This window comes from Scyliorhinus canicula, chromosome 4, assembly GCF_902713615.1.
Source record: "Scyliorhinus canicula chromosome 4, sScyCan1.1, whole genome shotgun sequence".
NCBI classification, from domain to species: Eukaryota; Metazoa; Chordata; class Chondrichthyes; order Carcharhiniformes; family Scyliorhinidae; genus Scyliorhinus; species Scyliorhinus canicula.
In genome coordinates this window covers 29,879,579-29,891,911 of record NC_052149.1, presented here as the reverse complement: position 1 = coordinate 29,891,911, position 12,333 = coordinate 29,879,579, and the positions used below count along the sequence as shown (strand labels likewise).

The following is a 12,333-nucleotide window of genomic DNA, read 5'->3' as shown; positions in this document are numbered from 1 at the left end:
TGCACTGAATGCAATTTGTGCTTCAAATAACGGAGATCTTTAGCTCCAATTACGTTCAATGAAGCAATGCAATCATGCATGAACCTTAGCTGTCATGCCCCCCCCCCCCCCCCCCATTTTTTAGGTTCTAAATGAAGAGGTACCTTTTAGCATTTTAACTGCAGCATTCATCTTTAATCCATCCTTTTTAATCAAGGCTTTGATGACCTGCCCGAAATTTCCTTCTCCAATGACGTCCTCGAATTTGATGTCATCCCATTCTAGAATGGGGTAGGTGAGTGGCTCGGACTGTGGCTTTGGCCTGCGTGTGAGCGTCAGAGTTCCAGAGTTAAACTGAAGGACCGTCTCTTCACCCTCAGGACAAATTAAACAAAAGGTTACCTTACTTGATGTCCTTTGGTTAGACGGAATTGTATAGCATACAACAGCAGAGATTTCAATGATTCATGCAGGTCTTTTTAAGTCCAGGATGATGAGTTATAACAATTAATATGACAGTACATGTATGAAAGGGTTTCAACAAGAAAACAGTCCTTAAACAATCCAGATCAGCACTGATGTTCCCTTGATGGAAATGGAGTCACTGCTTTGAGGTTAACTTAGAATTGCTAGCTGATGGACATGCAGATGGCGGCACGGTGGCACAGTGGTTAGCACTGCTGCATCGCAGAGCCAGGGACCCGGGTTCGATTCCGACGTCAAGTCTGTATGGAATTTGCACGTTCCTTCTGTGTCTACCTGGGTTTCCTCCAGGTGCTCCGCTTTCCTCCCACAGTCCAAAGATGTGCAGGTCAAATGGATTGGCCATTCTAAATCGTCCCTTCATGTCCAAAGGATTAGGTGGGGTTTTGGGGTTACAGGGCTAGGGCGGGGGAGTGGGCCAATGTGGGGTGCTTTTTCAGAAGGTCAGTGCAGACCCGATGCGTCGACTGGCCTCCTTCTGCACTGTATGGGTTCTATGATATAGTTTAAACAATTACAGGCCATGTAGCAAATGACAACATGACTGACTTTATGGATTAGTCTTAGTGTGATCCAGCGACAAAGAACTAAGAAAAGTATAGCACAGGAACAGGCCCTTCGACCATGCTTCCCATCTAAACTAAAATCTTCTACACTTCCAGGGTCCATATCTCTCTATTCTCATCCTATTCATGTATTTGTCAAGATGCCCCTTAAACGTCACTATCGTCCCTGCTTCCACCACCTCCTCCGGCAGCGAGTTCCAGGCACCCACTACCCTTTGTGTAAAAAACTTGCCTCGTACATCTCCTCTAAACCTTGCCCCTCGCCCCTTAAACCTATGGCCCCTAGTAATTGACCCCTCGACCCTGGGAAAAAGTCTCTGACTATCCACTCTGTCTATGCCCCTCATAATTTTGTAGACCTCTATCAGGTCTCCCCTCAACCTCCTTCGTTCCAGTGAGAACAAACCAAGTTTATTCAACCTCCCCTCATAGCTAATGCCCTCCATACCAGGCAACATCCTGGTAAATCCCTTCTGCACCTTCTCAAAAGCCTCCACATCCTTCTGGTAGTGTAGTGACCAGAATTGAACGCTATACTCCAAGTATGGCCTAAATAAGGTTCTATACAGCTGCAACATGTCTTGTCAATGTTTATACCCAATGCCCCGGCCAATGAAGGCAAGCATGCCGTATGCCTTCTTGACTACCTTCTCCACCTGTGTTGCCCTTTCAGTGACCTGTGGACCTGTACACCAAGATCTCTCTGACTGTCAATACTCGTGAGGGTTCTACCATCCACTGTATATTCCTTACCTTTGTGAGGCAATAACAGGTCTGCACACATTCTTAATGCCCACTTCCAGAATGCAAAAGTCATGCCATTCATTGAAAAAAAACCCCAAAGGTTTGTGGATTAAAACAGTCAGAAATTCTTTTCACAGCCTATTCGGTTTGTACCCCTTTCCTCAATGTTGCTTATTTTGGGAAGGCTGATGATCAACTTAGATGTAGAAAAACAAAAGGAAGAGAAAAAAGAGAAAAGAGGAAGAAAAGACAGACTTGAGGGACAGAAAGGGGAAAAAGTATAAAATGTCAAGAGTGAAAAGAAAAGATAATCTGCGCCATGGAATCTCATTCTTTTGTTTAAATTACATTCAGTCTCACTTTGAATGTTCTGCTTTTGTTTTTCCTCCTTTGCTTGCCAGTGAAAAATGTATAAAGCAAACAGGAAAAGCAAGAAAGAGTGAAAAAGAACAGGAAGAAAAACAAGGAAGTGAGAGAAAGAGAAATGGAATGGGGTTTTTGAACTGTTATCAGGAATGACCAATTAAATATGGCCAAAGCTAGGTTTCTCGTGATAAAATTCATATTGAATAGAAATCCTGGATTTGTAGCAAATGTGCATTTTCAAATTTAGAGAGATTATAAACAACAGCATTGGGAGATTTACATGGAATATTGAATCTGAAGCGTCAATTTGAATAAAACCATCTGACAGCAGATGTTAACTGCTGAGCAAGTCAAATCACAGAGGGAAACTTGACTGGCGGGCCATAACTCTTTTTCTTAATTCTGAAAATGAGAAGAAACCTACTGATCTCAGTTGCATAGAATTACAAGATTGTTTTGGGGATTTTAAAAATGAAAAGATTTATTAACAGGAGGAAAATAAGACTTCAGGACACAATTTTGTACAGTTAAAAGAGTCTTACAAAGAATCCTGCAAAAAAATACCACTTGGGCAGAATACACAAGGAAACACTTTCTTGGCAACACCCTTAAAAAAGTGTAACTATAAAAATCCAGTAATATTATACAGGGCAAAATTGCTATCACTTTAGTAAAGGTATGCCACACAACTTCTCACTCACTTCCATTCTGATGTGGAAATCCAACAATACTCATAAACAAGACTGCTTTGTGCTGTAAAGATTATTCTGGCTTGACTGGATGGCAAATTCAAACTTTACACCTTTTCCCAGCACAGAGCTGTTCTCAGGAGGTCATTCCCATACAGCCGACAGAATTCAAGTCACCATCTCTCCTTAAATACCCTTTCCCCCTTCATCTTTGATTCCATAGTCGTGACAATAAAAGGTTATTATTATTATAGTCCTCAGCATCTCTTTGAACTCAGCTTTTCCACAATTGCAAAAATCTTTCAAGTTTCCATACAGCACCCCTTTTTGGGTCAAATAAAATGTAATAACCTCCTTTTGTTTGCTGATTAAGGTATTGCAAGTTAAAAACGTTTATTTCTCCCCCTTTAAACTTAGCAGCTGAAAAAACAAGTACCCATCTATCTCCTAATGCAAACTTCTAAAATTCTACTTCTGACTTGACCATGGCTTCATTACAAATGCATACATTTACACCTTCACTGCTTTCATCCTTCAACCCTTCCAGACAAACTGACTCCATTAGCCTTTCCCCAGCTTAACTAAATAATTTACACAAACACGCACACACATGTACACAGGCACACATGTTCAGTACACATACAGCCTTCTTTGCAGAATAACACAATATTCCCCCCAAATATTAAAAATAACATCCATCCTTACATCAATAAAGTATACTGTGTATTTTGCTTATCCTGAGTGGTACTTACAGATCCTGATTGGTAAGTGAAGGTTCGACGTCGCTGGAAGAGGGTTTTACGGACACAGAAGAGGCCCAAAAGCGCAAGGAGAATGGTTAGACAGGTCACAGACACGGAGCCCACAATGGCCATCAAGAGTTGCTGGTCACCACCAGATGGCTGTTCCAAATTCCTTGAGACCTGAGCCACAATTGAAGTAGCTGAGGAAAAGGAACAAAACCAATGTGAGGAAACAAAAGTATTTTTTCTTAACTTATCTCTATATCTTTTATTCCTCATATGTCATCAGATTTCTCCAATCAATTGACAAAGAATCCTCCAGGTCAAAGAAAAAGAGTAGAGCAATTGGACTGGGGCCTTGATTTTCCGCCTGTCGGGCACGCACATGTGGCAGGCTTGGAAGTGGGCGCAAAACACTCTTATGCCCTTGACTGTCCCCGGAACTTGATTTCAGACTGGCTGGCTAATTAACAGGCAGCTATGATGAAACGCCATTGCAAAATGTTCAGTGCTGCTGGGAAGGGGAAAAAGTGCGCCAGCGCTGAGAAAAGGGACAGTGCGGGTCGGTGCTTCTAATGTACTCCGGCATGGGGACAGCTGCTGCGTCACTGTCTCGGGGGTCTGCAGACCTGTAGGAAAAACCCTGCAAGGCGTGTTCAGGCAGCACATTTAAACACATACCTCAGTCCCTGGACATCTTATCAAATTTTATTTCAGCCCTGACATTTCATCCCACTCGAGATTGAGGTTGCAGCTAAAACGTAAAGGCCATCTGGCCAATTAGTACCCCCCCCGCCAACTGTAAAAGCAGATGGGCTAAGTAGAATTGGTCCATTAATGGGCAGAATTGCCTGCTTGAAAGCCCACGGGCACGCTTCCGAATCCTGCACGTGCTTGCCAACCAAAATATTGCATGACTACGTGATGATATTGGGATGCATGCCTGAAGACCTCTCACATGGGTTCACGTGTGCCCCTCTGAGCAACATAAAATTCTGGCCTGGCGTTATTGATTGTGCACATGCACCTTCTGTAAAACACCATTGTAGAACGAAGCTCATTCAATAACCATCAGCTTTGAAGCTGCAAGAGACTGTTTCAGGAGGAGGCCTGTAATTCTGGGCCTTGGCATTCTGTACTTCCTTGAATACAACCCATCTCAACTCATATTTTTCACTCAGGTGAGATCTAGAAAGTAGGCTGGAGTGCAAATTGCACCTATTGTCAAGTAAGCTGACTCTAACATGTGTAGTATTAATTTCAGATCAATACGTCTGGGCTTTTTGCATATTCCCCCGTGCTCCCCCCAACTCTCATTCCCTTTGTCTGACCACTGACAGATATGCCTAGAAGTTAGGCCTTAGTTCTGGAATTACTTTTTAAAATCCCTCCATCCCTCTGAAGGAGAGTCCTACGGGCCCCGAATGTTAACTCTCGTTCTCTGTCCACAAATGTTGCCAGATCTTCTGAGATTTCCAACGTTTTCCATTGTTATCCTCCTATCTCTCTGCCTCCCTTAACCTTTACGATCTTACATTTCCTCGAACAATCTTTTAGTCACTCTCCCATTATTTCCTATAGCTCATACTCTCCAACCCATATCCCGACTCAAATCAAGTTGTGTCCACCCATCACCCCTGGGCTCATTGACCACCATAGGCTTGCAGTTCAATAGTGTCTCATATTTGAAATTCTCATCCTGGAGTTAAAATTCCCTCAGACCCTTCCCTATCTCTGTAACCTCAGCCGGCCCTAAAATACTCTGAAACCTCAGCGTTTCTCCAATCTTAATCTCCTTTGTCCCACCATTGGTGGCCGAGCCTTCAACTGTCTGAGCCCTAAACTCTACAATCCCCATCCTAAACCTCTCTAAACCTCTCTGCCTCCTCTTAATATACTCCTTAAATCTCTTTTTCTTTGCAGCTCAATGACATTTTTGTCAGATAACACAATTGTTCAGTAAATTCGGGCATTTTACAACATTAAAGTCTGATTTGAAGTTTAAATTGTCATATTAGAAATAAGGGTAAGGACTGACTTTTTGCCCCTTAACACATAAACAGACTGAATAATAGTAATACCTAGCCACACGCACAGACATATAAACGTATATACATACGTATATACACAGATCCAGATGTGCACTGCAGTTAGCTGAGTTCTTACATTTCTTACCTGGTGACATTGCTCCTGTTCGGAGTTCTTTCATTGGGTTTGGCTTGCTCTCTCCCTTATTGTTCTTGGCTAAAACCTCCACTAGGTAGGGGGTCTCAGCCTGCAATCCATGCAGGACATACTCTGAAATTGGCATGTCTGCCAAATTGATTGGTGTGATTTCAGTGTATGTGGCAGCCCCATAGACTTTACACTTTATAACCACAGAGGAGATGGCATGCTTTTTTGGTAGAACCCAAGAAATCACCGCAGATGTGTCAGTAATGTTTGATATCTTAACATCATAAGGTGCAGGAGGAACAGCTGGAGTTAAGAACAAAGAAGAGAATATTCAGACAATTTGTTCTTGAAAAGGCACCTGCAGACTTCTCCAGTGTCCACTGGACAGCGGAATACATATCTCGGTGAAGCTCTAAGAGAACAAAATGTGATACCAATGACGCATGTACATTTTGATTCCCATGTTCTCACCCATTCTAGATCATTTTACTTCAGTTTACTGGTAAGAACTCAACTCCAGGTGTCAGCTGCAGCATTGTTGGTTGGACAATTCTGGCCTGTGACTCTAAAGTGCTTTTCGACACCCTGAAGCTGTGCAAAACATTATACAAGTACAAGTCTGTTTTTCTTCAGAACAAGACTCCTCTGAGCACAAGCAGTCTTGGTGTTTTTAAATTTAAATTGAATTTTGAAGGATTTACCTTAATCTCTTTGATATTTTATGAAGGCACTGCGCACTTTTTGCACTTGCATTCAGGTTATCTGTTAAAGACACGTCTGTTATACAAGCAAATTGAGTTTGGCGTAAATTTTAAATTGGCTCTGCGTAGAAACAATCTTCACATTGCCAGTTCTGATGAATAGCCAAACGCACTTGAAACGTTGACTGTTTGTCGCCCCCTCGAGATGCTGCCAGATCTGCTGGATTTTCCCAGCATCCTCTGTTTTGTTTCAGATTCCAGCATCCACGGTATTTTTCTTACTCTCACATTGTTAGTGATGCTTTGACATGCCCCGACAGAACCGGCCCTGTCAGCCACTGGCTGTATGAGATAACGGGGAATAATAATTGGCAAACGTGAGCAGTCTTTAAAATGGTCGCACAACTGTCCAAAAACAAAATACAGTGGATTTTGGAAATCTGAAAGGAAAACAGAAGATGTTGGAAATTATTTGCAGTCCTCAGATTTATTTAATTCATCTCGGGTGCTGGCAGACCTGCTGAGTATTTCCAGCATCTTCTGTTTTTATTGCACAATTCTATTGTTTACATGTTGGAGTTGCAACTTGCCTCTAGCTTCTGACTTTACCAGAATGATTCCAGGGATGAGGGACATTAGTTACAATGTCAGGTTGGAGATGCTGGGGTTGTTCTCCTTGGAGAAAAGGCGATTTAGGGGAGATTTGATAGAGCTATAGAAGAGAAAATTACGACAGAATTAAATAAGGTGGACAAAGAAAAGTGGCTCCCATTAGGGGGCACAAATTAAGGTTTGGGGCAAGACATGCAAAGGCGGGGCGGGGGGGGGGGGGGAGGCTGGGTGTGAGGAAGATCTATTTTAAAGCAGATAATGGTGATGATCTGGAATTTATCGCCTCTGAGAATGATGGGAGACATGGATGCTTTCAAAAATAAATTGGATAGGCACTCGAGGGAAATAGAGTGAGGGAATGAAATTGACTGGATTTCTCCACTGAGGGCGGGATTGGACTTGATGGGTTGAATGATTTCCTTTTGCACCGTACTGACTCTCTGGATCCATGCAGAGCAACTACACAGGAATTTGTTTAAAAGAAAATGTCGGCGAAAAGAAATACTGACTTGGAGCAGATCAGGTGACTGATTCAAGGTCACTGAAGATGGTTTGGCTTCACTCAGGAGTGAGTGAGTTTGAAGGCAACAGGGAAAGTGGAATAGGTTTGGTTCAAGGAACACTGTCCTGCCCTCGATCAAATTGATACAAACTCCACTTTGGTTACCCATTTTAAAAAGGTACTGGCCATGGAAATCACATAGAAATGTACCGCGGTTTACGTGCTGAGCTGCAGCTGCCCACCCATCCCCCCCCACCTCTGCTGTCAAACCCACCAACATCTGAAAGGTCACATGAAGGGCTGTAAATTCATATCATAAAAAAACACATAGGGGATAGCCAGCTCTCACTGGAGGTCGGAATGTCCTGCAGAAAGATACTGAGCAGGGGGGTGGCGGGATGCGCACGAGGGAGGCGGAGAGGAGATGTTTTATGCTGGTAACGTTGCCGCAGGTGGCCCCTCCGTAGGCCATGGAGTGTCCAAAAAGGAGGGCCACCACTCCCCGGAATCCATTGGGAGGCTTTCGGGTTTCATTGGATGTTCTCCCACACGACAGCCAGCCTCCCTGATGTAGATTAATGCCCAGGGAGGCAGGATGTGGCCCATAATTCGCTGCGTAACTGGCTAAATTGGGCTCTTCGAGGGCAGCTGGTCTGCCACCTTTCCCTCTGCTGGCAAAATGACACGTCGGCGGAAAGACATCAGGCACGCCACCCGACACCTTCCTCTGCCATCTTGTCAGCCTTCCCGCCTCCCAGTCCATTGCCAAAGGGCAGGTTAAATCTCAACCAATGGTTCAAATCTCGATTTCGACACATGCCGGGTATTTCCTGAAACAACTGCAGATTTTCAGAGCAGCCCATGACTACTGCTACAATTTAGAGGATGGTAGAGCTTCTCATCAGAGAATGCGGAAATTTGGATGCCGGAAAAGAGGAAGAGAGAAAGGGGCCAAACAAAGAGAAAATACTCGAGAGGACAACCCCAAAACGGGGAAAATAAATCTCACTTACAGTCACTGAAGGTCCATGAGGTCACAGGAGTGCTCCATTCACCTGCAACATTAGACTGAGCACGAACACGAAAGCGATACCGTGTGCTGGGACTTAGATCTTTGAGAGTTTCATTTCCGGTGGTATCTATCCACGTGGGCTTGCTGAGTGGCTCCATCTGCTGGTACTCGATGGTATATTTGTTTATCTCCTTTGTGCTGAAAGGCGGCAGCCATTTCAGTTGTATGCCCGTCAAAGACAAGGGGATGGCTTGTAGGTTCCTGGGAGATGGAGGGCCTGCACAGACAGAACCAACGTCTTTATTTAAATTGCACTGATGCTCCAAGCATAGTCAGAATTGAACAAGGAGACCTCATGATACTGAATCAGGGGTAAGCTATGCTGCTGTCTCAATACTGAAACCTTGGCTTCTACACCAGTATGAAGGGGAATTTTCCACCACTGTCTCTTGGGTGAAATGAAAGTAAGCACAGTATCTCATACTGACAGCACTGCACTGTCTCTGTGCAACAGAGCGTTATCATTCACAGCATTACACCTGATGTAGCCCAATAACATATATGTTGTTTAATGATAATCAGTGTGATAAATTCATACGATACTTTGGTAACTTGAGGAAGTCAGCACTAAGAGAAAAGGGGTTTATTTAACTATATACAATATTCTGCCCAAGGCAGCAACTTGCTCCTGGTCCTGTTCTTTCTGGGAGAACTAACCACACCAGGCCCTGCTTTGGGCCGACTTTTATGTTCATTTGTAATGACTGTCCCATTATCTATTACCAGGACCTCAAGTATCCAATGGGTGCTAAACGAGCACCGGAGCGTTACTATTGTGGCTCTGGATGTTGTAGAGGTCATCTTATACACCTCTCACCTCTTCAAATGGGCATCCGCGATAACGAGCAACATGGACCCATTAAGGTCCTGCGAAATCCGCATCTGGATGCACATACGGGAATTCTGGCCATTCCCTCCAGATGTAGACCATCCCTATCCACTCTGTAACCTAAATAGGTCACCGCTGTAGCACGGAGCATACACTTGTTCTTCTTTAGCCAGGCGCCTACTTTGGAAAACCGCCGGAGCACTTCCTGCAGGTTGTCCATTTACTCCTTTTCTGTGATGTCCGTGATGTGTACATCGTCTGAATAGATAGCCACCTTCGGCAGGCCCTACAAAAATATTCTCTATTACCCGCTGGAAAATTGCCATGCCTGACAAAACCCCAAATGGGAGGTAGGTGTATTCAAACAATCCCCAGTGAGTGTTTATGGTTTCAAATTTCCTGGACTCCAGGTCTAGCTGCACCTGTTAATTCACTGGCTAATGTCAAGTTTCATGAAGAAGCATCCTCCAGCCAGTCTTGCGTACAAATTCTCCACTTTAGACATCAGATACAAGTCCAGGCATGAAGCTCTGTTCACGGTAAGCGAACTTGAAATCTCCCCAGAGTGGGAAGGATTTAGCAGGCTTCATTACCGGCACCATGGTATGGCCTGTTCCACAAAGTGCAGGATCTGGGGGGGTCACATGCCCTGTGCAGTTTGCAGAATGGGCCACCAGATCTTGCAGAAGCTGAAGCTCCATGTTGCCCTTAGCAAGCTATACGCAAGGGACAGGACTTGCCCTAAAATACCGGGGCCGAGCATCGGGATCCATGTAGATATGGGTCTTGACCCCCTTTACCCTGCCCAGACCCTCCTGGAACACTTCGGAGCATTTGTCCAGCACATCGTACAGATTCCCGATGCCCATCTGAGAAACCTGTTGCCAGTTGAAACGAAGGAATCGCAACCAGTACCATCCCACCAAATTGGGTTGTGATCTCTGCACCACAACCAAGGGAAGATGGACCGACTGCTGCCCGTATGTTACCGAAGTCACGGTGACCCCCACAATATTCAAAGACTGATCTGATCTTGCTTTTGTATCACACAATGTCAGTGAATTGATCCCTGCGAGGCGTTGTCGAAAGGTTCAATGGTCCACGATATAGACGGCAGCTCGAATGTCCATTTTCATCATCACGGGGTGATCATTGACCTGTAACGTGACCCAGATTGGCGCTACCCTCGGGGTGATGAAGCAGTTCAGCTACATTAGACTGTCCTCATCAGCGGGCCCACGTGCAAGGCTCTAGTTAGAGTAGCACGGTAGCACAGTGGGTAGCACTGTTTCTTCACAGCTTCAAGGTCGCAGGTTCAATTCCCAGGTTGGGCACTGTGCGGAGTCTGCACGTTCTCCCCGTATCTGCGTGGATTTCCCCCGGGTGCTTCGGTCCCAAAAGATGTGCTGTTAGGTGAATTGGACATTCTGAATTCTCCCTCTGTACTTGAACAGCCGCCAGCATGTGGCAACTAGGGGCTTTGACAAGGTGCCGCATAGGAGACTGTTCAATAAGTTAAGAGCCCATGGTGTTAAGGGTAAGATCCTGGCATGGATAGAGGATTGGCTGATTGGCAGAAGGCAGAGAGTGGGAATAAAGGGGTCTTTTTCAGGATGGCGGCCGGTGACTAGTGGTGTACCTCAGGGGTCTGTGCTGGGACTACAACTTTTCAAAATATACATAAATGATCTGGAAGAAGGAACTGAAGGCACTGTTGCTAAGTTTGCAGAAGATACAAAGGTCTCTAGAGGGTCGGGTGGTATTGAGAAAACAAGGGGGCTGCAGAAAGATTTGAACAAGCGAGAAGACTGGACAATGAAGTGGCAAATGAAATACAATATGGAAAAGTATGAGGTTATGTACTTTGGAAGGAGGAATTCAGGCATATACTATTTTCTAAATGGGGAAATGCTTAGGTAAACAGAAGCACAAAGGGACTTGGGAATCCTTGTTCATGATTCTCTTAAGGTCAATGTGCAGGCTGTATAAGGCTCTGGTCAGACCCCATTTGGAGTATTGTGAGCAGTTTTGGGCCTTGTATCTAAGGAGGGGTGTGCTGGCCTTGGAAAGGGTCCAGAGGAGGTTCACAAAATGATCCCTGGAATGAAGAACTTGTCATATGAGGAACGGTTGAGGACTGTGGGTCTGTACTTGTTGGAGTTTAGAAGGATGAGGGGGGATCTTATTGAAACTTACAGGATACTGCGAGGCCTGGATAGAGTGGACATGGAGAGGATGTTTCCACTTGTGGGAAGACCTAGAACCAGAGGATACAATCTCAGACTAAAGGGACGATCCTTTAAAACTGAGATGAGGAGAAATCTCTTCAGCCAGAGGGTGGTGAATCTGTGGAATTCTATACCTCAGAAGGCTGTGGAGGCCAAATCACTGAATGTCTTTAAGACATGGATAGATAGGTTCTTGATTAATAAGGGGATCAGGGGTTACGGGGAGAAGGCAGGAGAATGGGATGAGAAAATATCAGCCATGATTGAATGGCAGAGCAGACTCGATGGGCCGAGTAGCCTAATTCTGCTCCTATGTCTTATGGTGTTATGGTCTACGGCTTTTCACAGTAACTTCATTGCAGTATTAATGTAAGCCTACTTGTGGCAATAAAGATTATTATTATAATTCGCAGTGATCTCGACAGCTGTCATGGATGGCGCTCTCTGTGCCACAATTGGCAGCTCTGACCATCAAGCATTCTTCGACCACACATTTGGCAATCTGGCCGGCTTTCCCCTTCATCCTCAGGGGAGGTATTCCACCAATCAGTGGTAGCTCCCGAGATCCTGACCCAGCTGCAGAATTGTGCCTTTTGGAAGAGGTCAGGGCAGACCCTCACTGTCCCATGATGCAGAGGGAGTTT

The 12,333-nt window shown here is 44.7% G+C and overlaps 1 protein-coding gene across 1 annotated transcript in view; it reads right to left on the bottom strand.

Moving 5' to 3' along the window:
* The window catches only part of tie1 (tyrosine kinase with immunoglobulin-like and EGF-like domains 1), a 111,952-nt gene that overhangs the window by 25,300 nt on the left and 74,319 nt on the right, over positions 1 to 12,333 (bottom strand). The window contains exons 13-16 of the mRNA XM_038793959.1: positions 8,574 to 8,849; positions 5,746 to 6,048; positions 3,580 to 3,770; positions 144 to 354 (exon numbers count right to left, since the gene is read on the bottom strand). Coding sequence (XP_038649887.1) covers positions 144 to 354; positions 3,580 to 3,770; positions 5,746 to 6,048; positions 8,574 to 8,849 — 981 coding nt within the window. The remainder of the gene's footprint in view (positions 1 to 143; positions 355 to 3,579; positions 3,771 to 5,745; positions 6,049 to 8,573; positions 8,850 to 12,333) is intronic.